Source organism: Sus scrofa, chromosome 7 (genome assembly GCF_000003025.6).
Source record: "Sus scrofa isolate TJ Tabasco breed Duroc chromosome 7, Sscrofa11.1, whole genome shotgun sequence".
In the NCBI taxonomy this organism is placed as follows: Eukaryota; Metazoa; Chordata; class Mammalia; order Artiodactyla; family Suidae; genus Sus; species Sus scrofa.
The window spans coordinates 104,001,795-104,024,279 of NC_010449.5; the positions used below are offsets into that span (position 1 = coordinate 104,001,795).

The following is a 22,485-nucleotide window of genomic DNA, read 5'->3' on the forward strand; positions in this document are numbered from 1 at the left end:
TTAACCTATTTAGTTGAATATTTACTGAATGCCAACCACATAAGCCAGGCCTTGTGGTAGAGGCTCTGATTTGAACTTGAAAAAGTCACTTTTTTTGTCATATAAAACCAAGCATTAAACACGCACCAAAAAATCAGTGCATAACCTATAAAACATATATATTACTTTTATATAGTATATATACACATACTTGTATACATATGATATACATACATATAGTCATTTGTAACAAAAATGCAGACAGAGCTATTTGGATTCAAAGACAGCTCATTCTACTGGGTCAAGTAAGACACAGTCAATTCTAGACCTGATAAAAAGTGAGAGCAAATAACAACCTGGATTGACCTAGGGTAAATTAAAGTCTTTGAGACTGACTTTTTATACCTAAAAATGCTATACCTTCTACATAAGGTCACAGAACTACAGGACAGCCATTATAAGAGTGTAACACAATTTGTAAAATATTCACTTCATGTAATACTAAGGAATCAAAATAAGATCATTCTTATCCATATCCCTGAGATATACTTTATGTGTCCGAGTAGTTTATATTGCTGTTCTTCCAACTTATGTCTCAGACTTGGCATTCCTTCACTTGGATTTTTAGATACCTACTCCTCACTTTCAGTAACCATTACATTTCTCTCAAGGTAAACACTTCCTTATCTCAATCGAACCTGTATTATTTTCCTTCCTCACAGGGGCAGAATCTTACTGTAAGCTCACAATACACGTAAGATTTGCTTTATTTAAAATAGTAAGTTGCTAAATTGCAGCCCCCACACCTATGTTGAATGGATAAATAAGACCACAACAAATGTTCCTTAGCATTCACTAACTGTGATTACTTATTTGTACATAGCTGTAAAGGAGCTCAGTTCCCAAATTTGAAGCCAGTAGTTTTAAAACTTTTTGGTCTCAGGATCCTTTATCATTTTCACAAATTAATTTTTACAAATTAATGAGGACCTCAATTCGATTTACTGAAAATCGAAAATTTGTATGAATTACAAATAAGGTTTTAAAAATATGTTTAACTAACATTTAAATATAACGAAGTATCCACTATGTGTTAACATAAATATATATATATATATATATATATTTTTTTTTTTAAAGGCTACACTCACAGTATATGGAAGTTCCCAGGCTAGGGGTTGAATCAGAGCTATAGCTGCCAGCCTACACCACAGCCAAAGCAACACAGGGTCTGAGCTATGTCTGCAACCTACCCCACAGCTCACAACAACGCCGGATCCCCGACCCACCAAATGAAGCCAGGGATTGAGCCCAGATCCTCATAGAGTCGGATTTTTTTCTGCTGCGCCACTAGAGGAACTCCATTAACATAAATATTTTTAATAAAAATAACTGTATCTTCCAACTAAACCCAGTGAGAAATGGCTTAAAAGAAAATATCTGGATTCATGTCTCTGTTTCTGCATTCACTTTTAGTTGTGGTATATGAAGAAAATCTGCCTTCCCACAGCTAAGTAGTTGGGAAAGGAAAAAGCATTTTAAGTGATGTTTTCTTAAAAGTTAGCTGCAATGTACAATCTGAAACCATATACCAATTAACTTTTCATACTCTGAGAATAAAATCCATTAATTTATCTTTTACTTTGGAGGGATTCTGTAACATCATGCATTAGTCATGTGGAAAATATGAGTTCAGTGTAGTATGCATGTATTCCAAATTTTAATACATTTTATTATAGAATATCAAACTATTGCATGTCTTAATATTAACACTGATCTCATCTTGACCTTCAAGTAAACATCCTTTTTTTTAAAAAAAAATCTTTTTAGGGCTGCACCCATGGCATATGGAAGTTCCCAGGCTAGGGGTCAGAGCTGTAGGTGCCAGCCTACACCACAACCACAGCAATGCCAGATCTGAGCCATATCCACGACCTAACCCACAGCTCATGGTAATGCGGGATCTTTAACCCACTGAGCAAGGCCAGGGATTGAACCCCCATCCTCATGGATACTAGTTGGGTTCACTACTGCTGAGCCACAACAGGAACTCCCAAGTAAACATCATCTTAATATTCAGTGCATCAAAATGGGCAGCATACATGAAGTACTTTTGCTGCACATAAGTCATCCCAAGGAAAAGCACTTGGCATCTGAATTGCAAGGGTAACTGGCCACTTTTTTCAAGGAACACAATTTTTACTGGAAATATGACACACATACTATGATTATTCAGACTTGGGCATTTGTCCCACTTCAAGGACCCCCTGAAAGAGCCTATGGGGAATTCCACGGACCATATTTTGAGAACCACCGTTATGGGCAGTAAGGCAAAAATGTTCCCCAATTTCATGAGTCATCAGCAAGAAAACACAAATGCTAAATAATAAAGTATCTAAATATTTCTGCTTAAACCCAAGTAAATCTAAGAGACAGAAAAGCCGTTCCAAAGCAGCATATATTATAAACACAATTTTTGGTCTACAAAGAGAATTGGACTCCAAAACGTGAAATTCTGTTATTAAGGACTTATTCAAGTAATTACACCATAAATGGATGCTAACTGTCCATTAATAATAGCTAATACTATTGCCAAGCACTGTGCTAAGCATTTTTATATATACATTTAACCCTCAAAACAGACTTAAAAGCTAAGTAGTAGTAATTACCATCTCACATATAAAGAAACTGAAATATAAGTAGTTTGCCTACGGTCAGAGAAAGAATGGATGGTAGAGATAAGATTTAAAACCAGTACCCTTCATTTAACTATACTGCCTCTTGTGACAAAGTCAAATGGTCATCATATGGAAAAATTATGGATTATAGTCTCTGGCTGAAGAGACTGTTTTTAAAAAAAGAGGTAAACTTGGAGTTCCCGTCGTGGCACAGTGGTTAACGAATCTGACTCGGAACCATGAGGTTGCAAGTTCAATTCCTGGCCTTGCTCAGTGGGTTAAGGATCCGGCGTTGTTGTGAGCTGTGGTGTAGGTTGAAGACGCAGCTCGGATCCCGCGTTGCTGTGGCTCTGGCATAGGCCAGCGGCTACAGCTCCGATTGGACCCCTAGCCTGGGAACCTCCATATGCCACGGGAGTGGTCCTAGAAAAAAAAGGCAAAAAGACAAAAAAAAAAAAAGGCAAACTCACAGTTTTTAGTTCCATCAGAACTTGTTCATCGACTCCATCATCCAAAAAGATGTCTCTCACATCATTAATAACATCTTCGATCACAGATCTGTATAATTTAGGCTTTAAAAGGAAAATAAAAGACTATTGAAAAAGATTGCTTTTCACATGTTAAAATATACAACACGTTTTCACAAATTCAAAACAAATTAAATGTAATACAATGATCATTTTTCCAACTCTATAAAACTTATTTTAGAAAATATAACTTTAAAGACATGGCCATTCCAATAAATACCATTTGTCTTAGTTAAAATGAGTTTTTTAATGACTGCGTGTTTTAATAAAACAATTCATACACAGGAGATCACTACCCATACAAGGTCCATACAATTTCCAATGTTGTTATAGTCAAAACACTTAACATTATCCAACCATACAGTTTTATGGGTTGCTATGTCTGGTTATTATTCCTTGCTTGGTTTAACTACTGTTACATCTCTTTAACATTACCACTGTCTTAGACTTGAGAAAACCTTGTGTCCCGTGATCATGTGCCTGGTAATCTGCAACCTAATGAGTATTCAAAATCAAAAATCACCTAATTTTTATTTTTGTTACCCAGTCTGTACCTTTAAATTATAACATTAGGTTGTTCAATGTATCTATAATAACAGGTCTCAAGGTCTCAGGAACAATGATCTCTTTTCCAGGATTTCTCTCCTTCTACTACTGCCCAGATGATGCTACAGAACTGAATCATGAACAGCCTCAGTGTTTATTTTCAAATTATTGTTATTATCATCGCAGTTATTATTGTTGGCATTACTGGTAGGGGAGCTTGCTTTTACAAGGCTGCCAGAAAAATAAAACGAGAATAGATGTGAAAGCACTTTCAAAAGCACATAGTTTTTTAAAACCAAAAGGTAAGAGACAGGAATTATTTTTAACATGACAGACAAAAGGAAGTTTGCCTGTTAGAGTATAAAACCAGAGTGACCTTGTTATAAATCCTATCTATTATTATACAGAGCTAAAAGCCTTTTTCTTCTAATTCTTTGTCATTATTTGTGTTTTATATCTTGCTTAAGTTAAAATAAAACCAAGGGATTGCTCTCATAAGCAAACCTCAAACAGAAATAAACGTTTCATTAGCATTTCTATCAGCAATACAGTTATCATAGGGGGAAACCTCTAAGAAAATCCGTCCTTATCTAGTCAACAATACAAATAGTAAGTTCCTCCATACAACCTACCTCGACTATTAAAAACTACTTGTGCCCTTTCATCACCAAAGAAAAACAATTCATGTACCTAGGTTCTCACCTTTGCTGTTCCATTCACTAACTTCCTTTTTTATTTTTCCAAATCTGCCTCTGTGAATAAAATTATTCATGTGTAAAATCTGCATCTCTATAGTGCCTCCTTATTTCAACACTGATTCCATAATGAGGAAAGTCTATATGACTATGGATATCACTTTATCTATGGTAATTCAACTACTGAATTACAAAAATATATATATATATATATTTAAACCAAGGCATTATAAAGCCCCAGTATAATTTTAAATTAGTAGTATAAATCTTATATTGATGATATAAATTATTTTTTCAGCAAACTAGATGCTGTTTTAGTGTTTCTGAAGTCAGTCACCCCTAAAAATATCTGCTTGGTGATCCACACATTTATAGGTACAATGTGCTTTCCTCTGGAACTCCCTACTTAATGAATCAATCTTACTTTAAGAGTTTGCCTAGGTGCTTTAATTAACTTGCAAAGTGACCACAGAGATTCACATGCACTACAGCTGAAGGAAGGGAAATGTGTATTCTTCAGAAGTATACGCATAAAGAGTAATTCAGGATTGCTCATTAATTTAAAAAGTGTCCAAAATACTGATGTTATTAAAAATATGTGAATACATAGGCACTATGTGAACTAAGCAAGTTCATTTAAAATGCTAAACTTTATTTTACTTGAGCCAAAGTTTTTGTCTTTTATGAAATACATAGTAATCTAGGTTTGTCCTGTTTTTCAAAAACAAGATAGTCCAAACTTTGAAACTTTAATTAAAGGGCCATCAGTGGCATAAGCTAATGATTAAAGGGTTTCTTCAAAAGTTTGAGACTCTAGTACAATATTGGAAAATAAACTGGATTAATATCTATATTGGATACCATATTACCATGCAAATAAATGAAAATACCGTCTACTTAGAATTTTAATTTTTGAATACCCAGTTTGCACTAAGCCTTCTCACATTATTCATAATATCCCATACATACACGTATTGTTGACAGGAGGTCCTATGTCAAAGCTTTAGATACTTATCTACTTTGAAAAGCTTCGTGTCTCAAATATTTATTATAGGAAAAATAATGAAGTATTACGAGCTATAGTCTAACATTCCCTGAATACTTGATAAACAAAGCACTACCAAAATCAAATCCTCTACAGCTAACAGGTAATGCCTAAAGCTTTTCAAAAACAAACAAAAAACAAAAAAAAATAATGCATGCATCTTCTCAATACAGGAACAATTAAGACATCTAAGCTAAAATTCTCTTTAAAAACAAAACACAAAATAAAAAGGGACAGCAATTCTATTTTCCCCTAACAAAGGTTAAGTCCCAGCTGCTGCATCAAAACAAAAACTTAGGGCTCCTAAAGCAGCCCCGATTGGGTATGAAATTAGAGTACGAAAGGACTTGGAAATAAATTGAGCTCTACACACGCCTGCCTCTCGCCTCGAGAGCACGCACCTCCCAGCCCCGCTCTCAGCAGCTCTCACTATTTAAAGCCGGATCTGGTGTTTAAATGGAGAGGCGGTGACGTAGGCCTGAAAAGCACCTTCCCATCCTGGCAGAGTCTATATTAGAGAGCGGCAATGGCTCTATATAAACAGGGCAGCCAAAGGGAGGAGGACCACAAGGCTCAGGGACTGAAAGGCAGGGTAAGCGGCCGCAGCCATGATGGATCGACCCGAGTCGTCAACGGTACGGAGTCGGGCGGCCGCGGGCTTGTCTGCATTTGGGACCGGGCAAAAACGTGTTTTATTGTCACAATAAAAATAAGAGAGTGGGGTGGACTAGTGATCACATTGCGTTGGTGACTGAAAAGGTTATTTATGTGACTGCTTTTTGCAAACCTACGTGATCGCAAGTAAGAAAAAAGGGACAAACGGTGAGAAGTAGGCAAATTTCGAGGCGAAAGTGGGGGCACTTTGACCACTGTAAGCTTTGTTTGTTTTGGTGTTTTTGCTAGTCGAAGATACGATGGGGGGGGTTGCTTCCCCTTCGCCATTTTACCGATTCGGAAGGAACCGAGATAAGTGCTTTTCAACCTTCGTCCTTTTTTTTTTTTTTTTTTCTTAAACGTAAAATGGCCCCAGTGAAGCCTCCTAAGCACAACCCGCCACAACACCCAAAGTAACCCCCAAGTAGCCATTAGCCTTCCACTGCGTTAAAGTGGATCGCGGTGGGTCTTGGGGATTCGCCCAGTTCCCAAGACACGGTTTTTGTTTTGAGGCTGCTCGGAGAGCCCTTCTCCAGCCAGCGCGGCAGGACCCGCTTCGGGGAGGAAGCGGAGGCTCCCCTCCCGCCCTCCCTCCTGGCGGATGGGGTCTGGGGCCAGGGCCGCGCGCTCATCCCGGCCTCAACCGCCTCAGCGGCCCGGACCGCCCCGCGGCAGTTCCAGGCCCCGCCGGCACCCCCGCCCTCCCTGCCGCCGCGGCCCCGAGCCCTCGGCACCCCCCCGCGCCCGCCGCCCCGCGCCCCGGCCCGCTCCGCCCGAGGCGGGAAGCGGCGGCGGCAGCGGCGGCAGCCGCGCGGGCAGCTGAGAGTTGAGGCCGGGAGTCGCCGCCGTCCCCGCCCCCGCCCGGTCCGGCCGTTGCTGCCGCCTGAACGAAGCCCCCGCCGGCCACCGAACCACGTCCTTACCACGGTGTTTGTATTTGCCGAGTTCGCCATTTCCACACACAACACAAACAAGAGGGGGGCAAGCCCCGAGAAAACAAGATAAAAACAAAACGAAAAAAAAAAAAAAAAACACCCAGAGGGTGACCCAAGCCACCGCAAAATTGGGGGGGGAATTTTAAACAAAATCGGATCCTGCTGGATTAGAGGGGATCGGCGAGGGGAGGAAGAGGAGGGGGCAGTCCTCCCGGAGCTAAAAACTCGAGGATCGCCCTTAAAAAAAAAAAGGGCACGACCCTTCTGGGGTTTGGGGGGCGTTGCCCGCTCCCCACCCCGCGCCAAGGAGGGAAACCACCACTGGTCGCCGCTCCCCGCGCCGCCGCTGCCGCCACCGGCTGCAGCTCCAGCCGTCCGGTCCGCCCGCTTCTCCCTTTATATAGTGAGCCAACGAGCTGCGCGAGCCGCCGCTGCCGCCGCTGCCGCCGAGAGACAGGGCGGAGGGGGAGGGAGGGGCGGAAAGGGCGGGGGCAGAGGTGGGCGGGGCTGAGCGCAAGACACCGCGAGAGCCGCGTGCGCAGGCGCGCCGGGGCGGAGGCCGCCGCGAGCCGCGTCGTCACGCTCAGGGGAGGGTGTTGTGTGGGCGGGACCCGGGGACTTAAGTAGGGAAGTCCGACCGCGGTCTCCCCAAATGTCGCGTGATCACGTGGTCGGCAACCAGGCGGAAGTCTCCGGCTGCTGTTTTGGGATGAAGAACTTGCAAAGCTCTGTTGGAGAAAAGCGTGAGTTGTGGCGACGCTCGAGTCGAAACCTAGCTGATTCCGCCTCCTGTCGGGAGATTCTGAGCTGTCCCACGCTGGAGGGGCTAGGAAATGTAGGAGCTCTGGCGGCTGCCCCGCTAGGCATGGCTGTGGAAAAGGGCGGGTCACGTGGCCCGGCTTCCGGCAAAAGTTTTAAGTGCGGAGTCATCTCCGAGCGTGAGCTAAGGTCAGACTCCTAGTTGCTGAAGCGTTAGCACGCCTTGCTGAGGGTGGGCCTTTCGCTTGCAAAATTGTGTATGAGTTCCTGAAAGGGAACTGATTTGGTTCCCCTCTTACTACATTCAACAATTATTACATATTATTACATTCCACAATTAATAATCCCTGAAGCCAGCAGAGTTGTCTGTCTCCATCAGTACAACTACAAAGTCTCTTTAAATTTCCGTTCCCCAGAGTCCCGGCCTCTCCAAGCCCACTTACTTCAAATAACTTCTCAAGGTGGTAGAAATGTTAAAACTAACCCCCCAAAAAAGGTCACCACCTGGATTATGACCGCACAACTTTTCCTGGTTTTTTTTTTTTTTAAATGTTGCAAAAATTCAGTGATTCCATATGTTCAGCACGTGCTAACATCTTGAATACTTGCCCTTGACCCATCAACTCTCATGGCTGCAAGAGAGCAGGTAGAAAATGGCCATGTATTCAAGGGCAACTCAGTAGGCGTTTGACCTGCTCTGCCCAAGCTAATCCCGCCTTTATATCAGCATTTCACGCAAAACGGAATACTCTGTTTAGAAGACAGAACTCAACAGTTCCTAATTTTCTTGTCCCTAGGAATTGCGAGTGACATGGAATGCAGTCTGGACAAGTGAGGGAGTTGATCCTCAAAAAGCAAAGCAAAACAAAATGTCAAACTTATGCTCCTGAAAGAAGATTTGAGAAAGATCAGTTGCTTTTCAGTTCCCTGCACAGTGGCCTCTTTGGGAACACTGAAAGAGATAAGACCATAGGAAATCATATTGTCCTATACTATTATATAAAATTATGATTCCATCACCATTTGTAATTCATGTAATATTCAAGTGACCATTGGCCCGAAAAGTTAAATTAACCCATGTCTTTAATTTCTTACCATTTTAAGAGGACTTTTTACCTCCTTATTTAAGTAGTACTGTTTGTACATGGAATCCCTCACCTTTCACCTCTTTTTCTTCCCTATCACTTAGTATTCTTAACTAAATTGATCAAGTGTTTTGACATCAGTTAAAACTAGGATCACTGCAAACAGGACATGGGGTAGAATATATGAGATTTACTTCCCTCAGAAATATTCCTAAAGAGAATAAGGACAGGTATTCTCTGATTGGGTCTGACCTATGAAATAATTGAATATAGTTCTTGAATTTAAAAGGGGAAAAAACCTATTTATGACCTCCATTTAAGACCTTCAGACTCCTTGGAGGCTCTGCATCAGCTTCTCTTTACACACTCTAATTTGCAACAATACCTTGATTAAAGTTTTCCCAAATGTCTTCTCTTCACCCCACAGTATGACTACCAAGTAAACCATCATGGATTACATTCCAGTTTATTGTTTTACAATCTTCATTTAGCTATAGGATTTCTTCAGTTGGGATACGTTTGTGTCAGCCAGTTTAGTTTCAGAAAAAGACATTTTCTGATCTTTCACCAAAATGGTGGGTCTGAATAATTTGGAGGCTAAAGTTCATGAATTCACAAAACTGAACATTTGTGAACAGAAAACTCTTCCCATTTAAGATTGACTGTAGCATTGCACTAAATTGTTTGTATGTGAACTTTTTCTTCATTGTACCTGAAAGCTTAAATAACTGTTCTCATTTTAGCAGTTCCTTACGTGAAACATTTATACTGGCTTTTCAGTTTGTGAACTTGTACTTTGTAGTATCATGTACTTAGTTACATAATAGTGCTCTCTTCTAGATGAATCTTTTTTTTTAAATGTTTTATATTGGAGGATATAAAGTCACTTCTTTTAATATTAATATTCTGTTTTACACCTGATAACTGCCAAACAAAAGAAAAGGAAAAACTCAATGCATAAATTTTAATATACCATAAGCAAAATGACACCAAACCTTAATATGTCTAAACAGTTAAATGTTTTACTGTCCAAATGACTATTTAAGCAACAATGCCAAGAGAGAGGAAAATCTAAAGAGACTATTCATGGAAATTGGCTTAAATTAAAATAATAAATGACTAAATAAAGCAAATGATGTGGCATATTTAGGCATCATACAGCCCTTATAGGTTCAGTAGTATTGGGTTCTTTTGGAGAATACAGAAATTGAGAAGAAAGAGCATATCTCAAACTTGCTAATCCTAGTGAAAGCCTTATTGTGAAGTATACTACATAATTACAGCATTCTTTCAAGATATTAAAAACACATGTATTTCAGTCCAACCAAATGAAGTTATATTCGGGTTCACCTAATTTTGATTTGAAGTATAGTTGATTCACAATATTTTGTCAGTTTCAGGCCTACTGCCAAGTGATTGTTAATTTTTTTTCAGATTATTTTCCATTATAGGTTATTACAAGATACTGAATATAGTTTCCTGTGCAATTAGTAAATCCTTGTTGCTTATCTATTTTATGTGTCAGAGTTTGTATTTGTTAATTCCATACTCCTAGTTTATCCCTCCACCTTCCCCTTTGATAAACACTAGTTTATTTTCTACGTCTGTAAGTCTGTTTCAGTTTGAATATAAACTTGTTTGGGTTATTTTTCAGATACCACACACAAGTGATATCATAAAACGTTTGTCTTTGACTTACTAAGTATAAAAATCTCTAGGTTCATCTGTATTGCTGAAATGGTAATATTTTTATGACCAAGTAATATTCCACTGTAAATATATATATATATATGTATATACACACCACATTGCGGCATGTGAAAATTCCCGGGCCAAGATTGAACCCACGCCACAGCAGCGATCCAGGCTGCTTCAGTGGCAATGCCGGATCCTTAACCTGAAGCACCACAAGACAACTCTGACAACATCATAAGCCAGTCAGCTGTTGAGAGGCACTTAGATTGTTTCCATGTCTTGGCTGTTATAAATAGTGCTGCTATGAATGTTGGAGTGCATGTATCTTTTCAAATTAGAGTTTTTGTCTTTTCCAGATATATGCCCAGGAATGGGATTGCTGGATTCTATGATAGCTCTATTTTTAGTTTTTTAAGGAATCTCCATACTGTTTTCCATAGTTGCTGCACCAGTTTACATTCCCAGCAGTGTAGGAGGGGTCCCTTTTATCTTCACTCTCCAGCATTTATTATTTGTAGACTTTCTGATGATAGCCATTCTGATCTATGTGAGGTGGTACCTCATTGTGGTTTGCTTTACATTTCTCTAATGATTAGGGTTGTTAAGTATCTTTTCATGTGCCTGTTAATCATCTGTATGCCTTCTTTGGAGAAATGTCTGTCGAGGTCTTCTGCTCATTTTTTTGATTGGGTTGCTTGTTTTTTCAATAATTCAGTTGTATGAGTTGTTTGTATGTTTTGGATATTAACCCCTTGCTGATTGCATCACTTGCAGGTATTTTCTCCCATTCCATAGGTTGTCTTTTTTTTCCATTTGTTTATAGTTTCCTTTGTTGTGCAAAAGCTTATTAATTTGTTAGGTCCTATTTGTTTATTTTTGCTTATGTGGTATCTCCTTTAAAACTTGTAACCTTAATGAGGTGAGTAATATCCTCAGTTAATTTGAATTGGACACCGTCATTTTCTCCCAGAAACCCTTCTCAAGAACAAGAGTCTGGATTAATGTTGGATGGTTCTTCAAATAAGGACATAGTCAACAAGGGGGGGAAAAAAGTGTTTAAACAGGAAAAACAGAAATTTAAAAAAAAAAAAAAGGAATTTGCCATTTTGTGTTTCCTGCCAAGTTGAGAAGCAATAATAATAATAATGGATTTAGTTAAAAGATTTAATTATATGGTATCTTCTTTAAAACATGTAACAGTCCAAAAAGGTGAGTAATAGTAATATTATCCTTTTGTTATGGTTAGAAAACAGACTTGGATTACGAAGTGACTTGCCCAAGGTTTACTCATGAAATTTTCTTTCTTTCTTTCTTTCTTTCTTTCTTTTTTTTCTTTCTTTCTTTCTTTTTTTCTTTCTGTCTGTCTGTCTTTCTGTCTTTCTCTCTCTCTGCCTCTCTCTCTGTCTCTCTCTCTCTCTCACTCTCACTTTCTCTCTGGCTTTTTGTGGCCACACTACTTGTGGCATATGGAGTTTCCTGGGCCAGGGATTGAATCGGAGCCAGCCTACACCATAACCACAGTAATGCCAGATCCGAGCCACATCTGAAACCTACACCACAGCTCATAGCAACACTGGATCCTTAACCCACTGAGTAAAGCCAGGGATCTAACCCACATCCTCATGGATACTAGTCCAGTTTGTAACTCACTGAGCCACAGTGGAACTCCCTCATGAAATTTTAAAGGTCCAGGTTCAAAACTCTTTCCTTCTGTTTTAGAAATAAGAAACTATCAATTCAGGAGGTTTTGAATCAGATTATGTTGCTCCCTAAGTATATCAAATATATGTTAATTATATAATGTATTATGCTTCATTTGGGAGAAGAAACTATAGCATATACAAAATTGATACTTGAAACCAAGATTTTTGTCCAGCTAAATATAATTGCTTTCATAAAAGCATTATCAAAAAGCCATTTATTAAATCATTTGATTTCTCTGTTTGTACATTAGTTGAAAGTCACCCATTTCCTATTCCAAATAGCACGTACTCAATGATTGAATTTGGCAAGAATGGTCACTTTGTAGCAAGAGTCTCTAATCAAAACAGTTCTGCATAACTTTTACATTTTAAGTGCTTTAATAAAACAAGAAAATGGAAGGTAACCATTTTTAGTGTTAGAATATTGGGAAGGGGAAATCTTTCTATTTTACTTAATGGGTCAATGGTATAACTCTCTTTGTTAGATAGAAGAATAAATTAAATTGGGCCCACGCCACTGTCATTGCACAATAAATTAGTAGAAGAGGCTGTGTATATTGACAGGGATAGTGGTATAGCAGTACCTAAGAGCATGAGCCAAGATGCTTGTCCTTGTTACAATCATAGGCAAGTTACCTCATCTGTAACTTCAGAGAGTTGTAGGAAAATTAAGAAATAATGCATGTAAGGCCTCTCAACACAGTGATTGGCACAAAGTAGGTTCTCGCTAAAGGTTGGAGACGCCAACAACAACAATAATGGTACTGAAAATTAAATGAGTTCTATCTTGTCTCTGTCTAGAGCATGTTAACCAGTGGAGTGGAACAAATATGAGGAATCAAAACACACTTTTTTTTTAACTTTTTTAGGGCTGTCCCTGTAGCATATGGAAGTTCCCAAGCTAGGGGTCGAATTGGAGTTGTAGCTGCTGACCTGCACCACAGCCACAGCAGTGAGGGATCTGAGCCTCATCTTTGACCTACACCACAGCTCACGGCAGTGCCAGATCCCCCACCCACTGAGCGAGGCCATGGATCCTACCCGCATCCTCATGCATACTAGTCAGATTCGTTTCCGCTGTGGCTCAACAGGAACTCACAGAACACACTTATGAACTGAGTTGACCAATTAGCAAACTAATATCTATCTTTTGAACTTGTAAATTTTTTTCATTTGTAAAATTAGATGAAAGAAGAAAGCAATTCCAATTTGAGGTAAAACACATAATCTAAGGATCTGGCATTTTCACTGCTGTGGCTATAGCAGTAAGGGTTCCATCCCTGACCTGGGAACTTTTGTGTGCAATGGGTGCAGCCAAAAAATCCTATATATTATACTCTAAATAAATACATTTTCACCAGTTCTTGAGGCTATATCATTTGAATAACTGATTTCTCTGTTTCTACATCAGTTGAAAATTGTCACTTTCCTGAAATGACTCAGATTGTTTAAGACTGAGGCTTTACATAAATCTCTAGGCAAAGAGTTAATTGCTCATTTGTGAAGTGTAAAATGCATTGCCCTACCTCAGTAAATCTCAAGTTTGAAGAATAGATTTTCAGACTTAAGATATTTTGTAGTGTGTGATAAAAATCAAATCAATACTCTAATTTGGCCACAGGATGGCAAAATAAACCGGAGCCCAGATAGAATACAGGACTAGGAAACCACAGTCCCTGGAGTAGTGTTTCATTTCTTCTTTGTATATTTCGTTGCCTCCTTAGTGGTGTTTATCACCAACAATGGTTTTATTTTTAAAGGATAAAATTTATAACATACTTGCTTGTTAATTCTAGTTTTAGCAAGTGACAACATAGTCAAGTCCCTTCTAACTCTTTCCTGTTTTCCCTTAACTTCCGTTAACATGCTTTCCTTCCCTTTTTTTCTCTTCTCTTAGTCTCCCTTTCTTCCTTTGTTTTTATTTTTCCTTTTTCTTGGCTGCCTCAGGGCATGCAGAATTTCCCAGGCGGCATTGAACCTGCACCACAGCAGTGACAATGCCAGATACTTAACTGCCAGGCCCCCAGGGAACTCCTGTTTTTCTTTTTTAATACAATAATTACAGAATACCAAACAGCCTCTGTTCAATGACCTTGATGTATTTGCATTCTCCCAATATTAACTTTAAAAAAATCAAATGAGAATTAATATCTGACTTTTAAAAAATGTGATTGGATAATGATGATCAAATATAGAGCATTTTAAACAATTTCAGAATGTTCTTAATCTCCATATGTATCCCTCTTAATTTTAACCTTAGCCAGTCGTAACATTTAAAAAATATTTTATTGGGAGTGGGGGCAACAACAAAATAAAAGTTAAATTACCAAAAACTATCGATTAAAAATTATATAAAATAAAAAATGAAATGCCTGTGTTCCTGCCTCTGCTCACAGTCTATCACATAGGTTTTTCCTGTACCTGTCTCTAGATAGGTGAATACAAAAATGGAATGATGCTTTTGATTTTATTTTTTATTATTTTTTTTAACTGGGTCACCCAGTAGAAAATTGACAGAACACTGTAAACCAGCTATAATGAAAAAAATAAAAATTACAAAATTTAAAAAAGCTTTTGGTTTTACAGGCAATTTGCTTTTTTCATAGACCCAGTCAATCACAGACCTGTTTTTAGACTAGTGAATTTCAAGGTGACTCAGATGTTTTTGATGGCTGAATGGAATTTCATAGTATGAATATACAATAATTTATTTAATGGTTTTCTAGAAGGTGCAGTTAAGCTTTTTTTTTTCTATTTTAAACATTGCTGCAACAATATCCTTGTATGTTCCTTGTATGTGCCCCTTCATATACCTTTTTATTATCTTTGTAGGATGGATTCTTAGAAATAGAGTTGATAAGTCTTAGGGTTTCCACCTGTTATGTATCAATCGCTAGTCACAGGTTACCCACCCACTTGGTTGTCTCTAATATCTTCTTGAATTTATAAAGATCTTACACAGATGTGCAGTAAAGTTGAAACCAACCTCCTTTCTCATTCCTCAAAAAAAGAATTATTTGTTTTTTAATATTTGTTTTCTGTATCTTTCTTCATACTACACACTTATAGTGTCTTTCTTCACATATCTGTATCCCTTCTTCCTTTCTGAAAAAATCAACTCTTGAAACCTTTAATTCCTTCTATGGTTTCCCTTGGCATTATTTCCTTATACTCTTGGAAAAGAATCATTTGGAAAGTGATAGTATTTGATATATTTTTTGTGTGTTTTGTTTCAACATATATTTTATAGGGAAATTTAAGACGGACATTTTCCCCATGTTCTTTATTCTGGTACTTAGTTTTTCTTTCACACAAAGAGAAAGACTAAAGCTTTCCCTAATTCCAAGGCCTGGAAATACTGTCTTTTCTAAATTTTGTACATATTCTCCTCTTTTAAAAGAAGTATAATTACTTTTTGCATGTCTTATTCCCACTAGACTTTTCTTCCATTCATTCCGCAAATAGTTGTATGGTGTAATAAAGAACAAACAGATCAAATTCCCTTCACTCATAAAGCTCATTAGGTTTGTGAGACAGGCAATAAACAGGATAAGTAAGTAAAATATATAATGTCAGGCAGTTGTAGAAATTCAGGTGAGAAGAGTAGCGACAGAGTCATAACACGTTCTGAAAAGAGATCCACTTAGGCTTGCTTTGGGTGGAACGTGAAGAATACAAAATGAATAAAGATACCTCATAGTTTTCTGTGAAGTAACTAGGAGGTTGTTGATGTCCTGCACTAAGGTTGGGAAAATTGAGGGAAAAAACATGTTTGGATAAGAAAAGTTCTGTTTTGGTTAGGTTTACATGCTGGTAAACGTTCAAATGAAGACAATAATAAATGGTTGGATACAAGCTTAGAGCTCTGTAAGCTGACCTGGAGATAAAGATTTGTAAATAATTTTGCCTGTATAGGTACTTACAGCCATGGAATGTGTGAGATTGTGTGAGTAGTGAAAGGGGAGAAAGCGGAAGCATGCTGAAATTTAGAGAATAGACTAGGGAGAAAGATCCAAAAAGAGAGTGGTTAATGCTGTCCAGAGCTGCTGAGAAGCAAATAAAATAATGATAAAAAAAGGTCTTGGATTTATCAAATTGAAGGGCATTGACAAAAGCCATTATAGTGTAGTGATAGAGATGGAAGATAAGTTGCAGTGGATTGAAAAGAAAATAAGAAATAAGGAAATGGTAAGAGCAAATAGGACAATTTGGGGGGCAGGGACTGGGGGTGCTGCACTTGGAGCAAATGGAAGTTCCCAGGCCTGGAATTGAATCCAAGTCCTTGCACAGACAATGCTGAATCCTTAACCTGCTGCATCACAGCAGGAACTCCTTGAGAAGTTTTGTTGTTAGAGCACAGAAATGGATTTGTATTTGGTGGTGGGGAATGGTGTTAGTTGATTTTTTTTCCCCAGTGGTTTTTATTTTAATAAAATACACATAACATAAAATTCACCATCTTTAACCTTTTTTTTTTTTTTTTTTTTTTTTTATGGTCTTTATAGGGCTGCGCCCATGGCATATGGAGGTTCCTAGCTGCCTGCCTACACCACAGCCACAGCAACGCCAGATCTGAGCCGCATCTGCGACCTACACCACAGCTCATGGCGATGCTGGATCCTTAACCCACTGAGCAAGGCCAGGGGTCGAACCTGCATCCTCATGGATACTAGTCAGATTTGTTTCCACTGAGCCACAACGGCAACTCCCATCTTAACCATTTTTAAGTGTATCAGTCAGTGGTACTAAACACGTTCACATTGTTATGAAACTGTCACCACAGTGCATCTCCAGAACTCTTTATCTTGCAGAACTGAAACTCTGTGCATTACCTTTCTGTTAGGTCCTGGTCTTTTTCATCAGTGATTGTTCTCCAAATAGTTGTTATTTTGTTGTGCCAATGAGAGATGAACTCAGGGTCTTTCTGCTCCATCATCTTGACCCTCTCCCTAGTATTTGCCCTGTTGTAACTGACATTTCACGTAGCGTAATGTCCTCAAAGTCCATCCATGTTGTAGCTGTGTCCAAATTTCCTTACCTTTTTTTTTTTTTTTTAAGCGCTGCACTTGCAGCATTTGGAGGTTCCCAGGCTAGGGATCGAATCGGAGTTGCAGTCGCTGGCCTACGCCGTAGCCATAGCCACGCAGGACCCAAGCCACATCTGTGACCTACACCGCAGCTCACAGCAACGCCGGATCCTTAACCCACTGATCAAGGCCAGGGATCAAACCTGCAACCTTATGGTTTCTAGTCAGATTTGTTCCCACTGTGCCACAGCAGGAACTCCAAAATCTCCTTCCTTTTTAAAACTGGGTAATACTCCATTGTATGTATATACCAAATTTTATCCATTCATCCGTCAGTAGATTCTTGGTTTGGCTTCTGTGTTTTAGTTATTTTGAATATGCTTCTATAAACCTGGGTGTACAAATATCTCTTCAAGACCTTGCTTTCAGTTCTTTTGGGTTTAAACCCGGAAGTAGAATTGCTAGATCATGTGGTAATTCTATCTTTAATTTTTTGGAAGAACTGTCATACAGTCCATAGTGACTATATGATTTTACATTCCTACTGTCACTGCAAAGGTGCTCCAATGTCCCCACATCCTCCCATGCATTTATTTTCTGTTTTTGCTTTGGTAAGATTTTTATTCTTTCTATTATAGTTGATTTACAGTGTTCTGTCAATTTCTGCTGTACAGCAAAGTGACCCAGTTTACATATATATATATGTGTATATATATATATGTATACATACACACACACACACACACACATTCTTGTTTTTACATTATTCTTCATCATGTTCCATAACAAGTGACTATTTATAGTTCCCTGTGCTATACAGCAGGATCTCATTGCCTACCAACTCCATATGCAATGATTTACCCAAACTCCCAGCCTATCCCATGGCAACACAAGTCTCTTCTCTAAGTCCATGAGTTTGTTTCTTTTCTGTAGATTGGTTCATTTGTGCCATTTACTAGATTCCAAATAAAAGTGATATTATATGGTATTTGTTTTTCTCTTAGTTCACTGAGTATGAGAGTCTCTTGTTCCATCCATGTTGCTGCAAATAGCATTGTTTTTTTATGGCTGAATAGTATTCCTTTGTGTATATATACCATATCTTCTTAATACATTCATCTGTCAGTAGTGCTCCAGTGAACATAGGGGTGCATGTATCTTTTTCAGTGAAATTTTTGTCTGGATATATGCCCAGGAGTGGGATTGCTGGATTATATGGTAGTTCTATATTTAGTTTTCTGAGGAACCTCCATACTGTTTTCCATAATGGTTGTTACCAACTTGTATTCCCACCAACAGTGAAGGAGGGTACCCTTTTCTCCTCACCCTCTCCAGCATTTGTTATTTGTTGACTTGTTAATGATGGCCATTCTGACAGGTGTCAGGTGGTACCTCATAGTAGTTTTGATTTGTATTTCTCTAAGAATCAGTGATGTTGAGCATTTTTTCATGTGCCTATTGGCACATTTCATCTATTCAGGTCTTTTGCCCATTTTTCAATTGGATTGTTGGTTTTGTTGAGTTGCATAAGTTGTTTGTATATTTCAGAGATTAAGCCCTTGTCAGTTGCATCATTTGAAACCATTTGCTCTCATTGTGTAGGTTGTCTTTTTGTTTTTTCGTTCATGGTTTCCTTCGCTATGCAAAAGCTTGCCAGTTTGATTAGGTCCCATTGGTTTATTTTTGCTTTTATTTCTGTTGCCTTGGGAGACTGATCTAAGAAAACATTTGTATGGTTGATGTCAGAGAATGTTTTGCCTGTTTCTCTTCTAGAAGTTTTATGGTGTATTGTCTTATGTTTAAGTCTTTTAAGCCGTTTTGAGTTTATTTTTTGTGCATGGTGTGAGGGCATGTTCTAGTTTCATTGAATTACATGCAACTATCCAGTTTTCCCAGCACCACTTGTTGGAGAAACTATCTTTTTCCCATTTTATATTCTTGTCTCCTTTGTCAGTAATGAATTGACCATAGGTGTCTGGGTTTATTTCTGGATTCTCTATTTTGTTCCATTGGTCTGTATGTCTGTTTTGGTACCAGTACTACATTGTCTTGAGTACTGTAGCTTTGTAATGGTGTCTGAAGTCTGGGAGAGTTATGCATCTTGCTTGGTTTTTGTTCCTCAGGATTGCTTTGGCAGTTCTGGGTCTTTTATGGTTCCATATAAGTTTTTGGATTGTTTGTTCTGATTCCGTGAAAAATGACATGGGTAATATGATAAAGATTGCATTGAATCTGTAGATTGCTTTTGGTAGTATGACCATTTTAGCAATATTAATTATTCCAATCCAGGAGCATGAAATATCTTTCCATTTCTTTGAATCCTCTTTTATTTCCTTGATTAATGTTTTGCATTCTCAGCATATGTCTTTCACCTCCTTAGTCAGGTTTATTCCTAGATATTTCATTTTTGGGGGGGTACAACTTTGAAAGGTATTGTATTTTTATATTCCTTTTCTAATATTTCACTGTTAGCATGTTTTCTTTCTTTTTTTTAATAGTAGTCATCCTAATGGTTGTAAGGTGGCATCCGATTGTAGTATTGATTGGCATTTTCCTAGTGATTAGTGACCTTGAGCATCTTTTCAAGTGTTTATTGGTCATTTGAATATCTCCTTGGAGAAATATCTAAGTCCTTTGTCCACTTGTGAGTTATGTTTTTTATTGTGCAGTTTTGGGATTTCTCTATATATTCTGGATATTAATTTTTATCAGATATATGATTTACAAGTATATTTTCCTAATCTACAGGTTGCCTTTTTACTCTGTTGGTATTGTCTTTTTTTTTTTTTTTTTTTTTTTTTTGTCTTTTTGCTATTTCTTGGGCTGCTCCCGCGGCATATGGAGGTTCCCAGGCCAGGGGTCCAATCGGAGCTGTAGCCACCAGCCTACGCCAGAGCCATAGCAACGCGGAATCCAAGCCACATCTGCAACCTACACCACAGCTCACGGCAACGCGGATCCTTAACCCACTGAGCAAGGGCAGGGACCAAACCCGCAACCTCATGGTTCCTAGTCAGATTCGTTAACCACTGCGCCACGACAGGAACTCCGGTATTGTCTTTTGATACATAATTTTCAAATTTTGTCTTAAGTCCAGTTTGTCTATTTTTCTTTTGTCGCCTGTGCCTATGGTGTCATTTCCAACAAACGATTGCCAAATTGAATGTTATGAAGCTTTTGCCCTGTTTTCTTCAGTTGGCTTTATAATTGTAGGACTTATTTTGGGGGGCTTTTTAGGGCCACAACTGTGGCATAGGGAATTTCTCAGGCTAGGGATTGAATCAGAGCTGAAGCTGCCAGCCTACAGCCACAGAAAGGGCAGATCCAAACCACATCTGCAGCCTACACTACAGCTCACGGCAATGCCAGATCCTTAACCCACTGAGTAAAGCCAGGGATCAAACCTGCATCCTCATGGTTACTAGTTGGTTTCGTTACCACTGATCCACAACAGGAACACACATTTTGAGTAAATTTTGGTATATGGTGCTAAGTTATTCTAACTTTATTCTTTTGCATATAGGTGTCTAGTTTCTCAGTGCCATTTGTTGAGAAGACTGTCCTTTGCCCCATTAAATGGTCTAAAAAAATTAATAATCTGTGAGGGTTTATTTCTGGTCCAAGCCCTTGCCTGGAAGTTGCAAGTTTTTGATGAACTTCAGAGTTCCAAAATGTTTATGTCAGACAGATTCCTGGTGCTTCCTACTCTGTGAACTTCCCAGAATTCTCTCCACAATTTTTTTTTTTTTTTGGTCTTTTGTCTTTTTTTTAGGGCCACACCCACCGCTTGCGGAGGTTCCCAGGCTAGGTCTCTAATCAGAGCTGTAGCCGCTGGCCTACACCACAGCCACACAATGCTAGATCTAAGCCGCGTCTGCGACCTACACCACAGCTCACAGCAACGCCAGATCCTTAACCCACTGAGCGAGACCAGGGATCGAACCCACAACCTCATGGTTCTTGGTTGGATTCATTTCTGCTGTGCCACAATGGGAACTCCTCAAGTGATTTTTTTTGAAGGTGGGGTTTCTTAGAGACTATTTCCAAGCTTCTGCGGATATCCCACAGAAAAGCAAAACATAATGATACGAGAGAAATGGCACATTATTGCAGGCCTCAGTCCTTGAGAAAGGCCAGAGAAGATAGGCTCCAGAGCACAAAGGGAAGTGTTCACCTTTGCTCAGAACAGGGAATGTTTGTTTGCTGTAAAAAGTATACAAAATAAAAAGTATACAAAGGACAGAGGGATGAGAGCAAAAAAAAATTAGAATTGATGGTGGAAATAGGTCGTTAGGTTTATAGATTTGGTGGTGGGAAGAAAAGTAAGTTGTTCTTGTGATTGTTTTTAATTTTTCAATAAAATACAAGAGTAAGTTATTAGCTGAGAGTGAGGTATATGGAGTAGGAAGGGATCGTTGAAGTTTTGAGAAAAGAGAAAATATGATATAGTCATTTTTTATGGCCAGAAGTATGCTACAGAAGTATGTAAGATAGTTTTTTAGAATCATTTCTTCTGAGATTTATTATGAGAATCATTAAGACTGTGTGCTTTTCTTTAGTCTCACTCAGCTACTTCTGAGAAGGCACAGAATAGGTCATTATGGGCTTAACTAATGTGACAGAGATTACTAACTGTCACCAAATATACATGTTCTGTTTTCCTTCTACTAATAGAATGCCCTGAATTTAGCTTGTCTTGCCCAACAAAGAGATTATATGTTTGAGCCTCCTTTACAGCTCAGAGCCACCCTGTGATTGTGATCCAGTGCGTATGTGATCCAAGATGTGTGTAACTCCTAGAGCATCTTCCTGAAGAGGAAACCACTTTCCTTGGACCTCAGTGAGTGGCTATGATGATGGACCATTACACCTAAGGGTTATGGGAAATGTGTCTGCAGGGGTGATGAATAGTGGGAAAATGATAGACTCAGTGAACTGGAAGGTGTAATGAAGTTTTTTTAATTGAAGTCAGGTATTTGATAAAGAGAATCCTTGAAAGATAGGGATGGTGGTCAGAGAGTGGAATGCTTATAATTAATTATTGGCAAGCATATGACTATAGGAGATGGCAGCTGAAGTGAGATAAGCGGGGAGGAAGTCATCAAAAGTAAGGAGTAAAAGAAGCTAGGAGGCCTCCTCATTGGTTTGGTCAGCCAT

At 38.8% G+C, this 22,485-nt stretch overlaps 1 protein-coding gene and 1 long non-coding RNA gene across 2 annotated transcripts in view; one reads left to right on the forward strand and one right to left on the reverse strand.

Annotated features, from left to right (window-relative positions):
- The window catches only part of GTF2A1 (general transcription factor IIA subunit 1), a 45,456-nt gene extending 37,932 nt beyond the window's left edge, over positions 1–7,524 (reverse strand). The window contains exons 1-2 of the mRNA XM_021099583.1: positions 7,048–7,524; positions 3,128–3,229 (exon numbers count right to left, since the gene is read on the reverse strand). Of these exons, the coding sequence (XP_020955242.1) occupies positions 3,128–3,229; positions 7,048–7,077 (132 nt within the window). The 5' untranslated portion in view covers positions 7,078–7,524. The remainder of the gene's footprint in view (positions 1–3,127; positions 3,230–7,047) is intronic.
- LOC110261640 overlaps positions 6,019–22,485 on the forward strand; it is a 29,288-nt gene continuing 12,821 nt past the window's right edge. The window contains exons 1-2 of the long non-coding RNA XR_002346024.1: positions 6,019–6,105; positions 22,066–22,168. This is a non-coding gene — a long non-coding RNA (uncharacterized LOC110261640). The remainder of the gene's footprint in view (positions 6,106–22,065; positions 22,169–22,485) is intronic.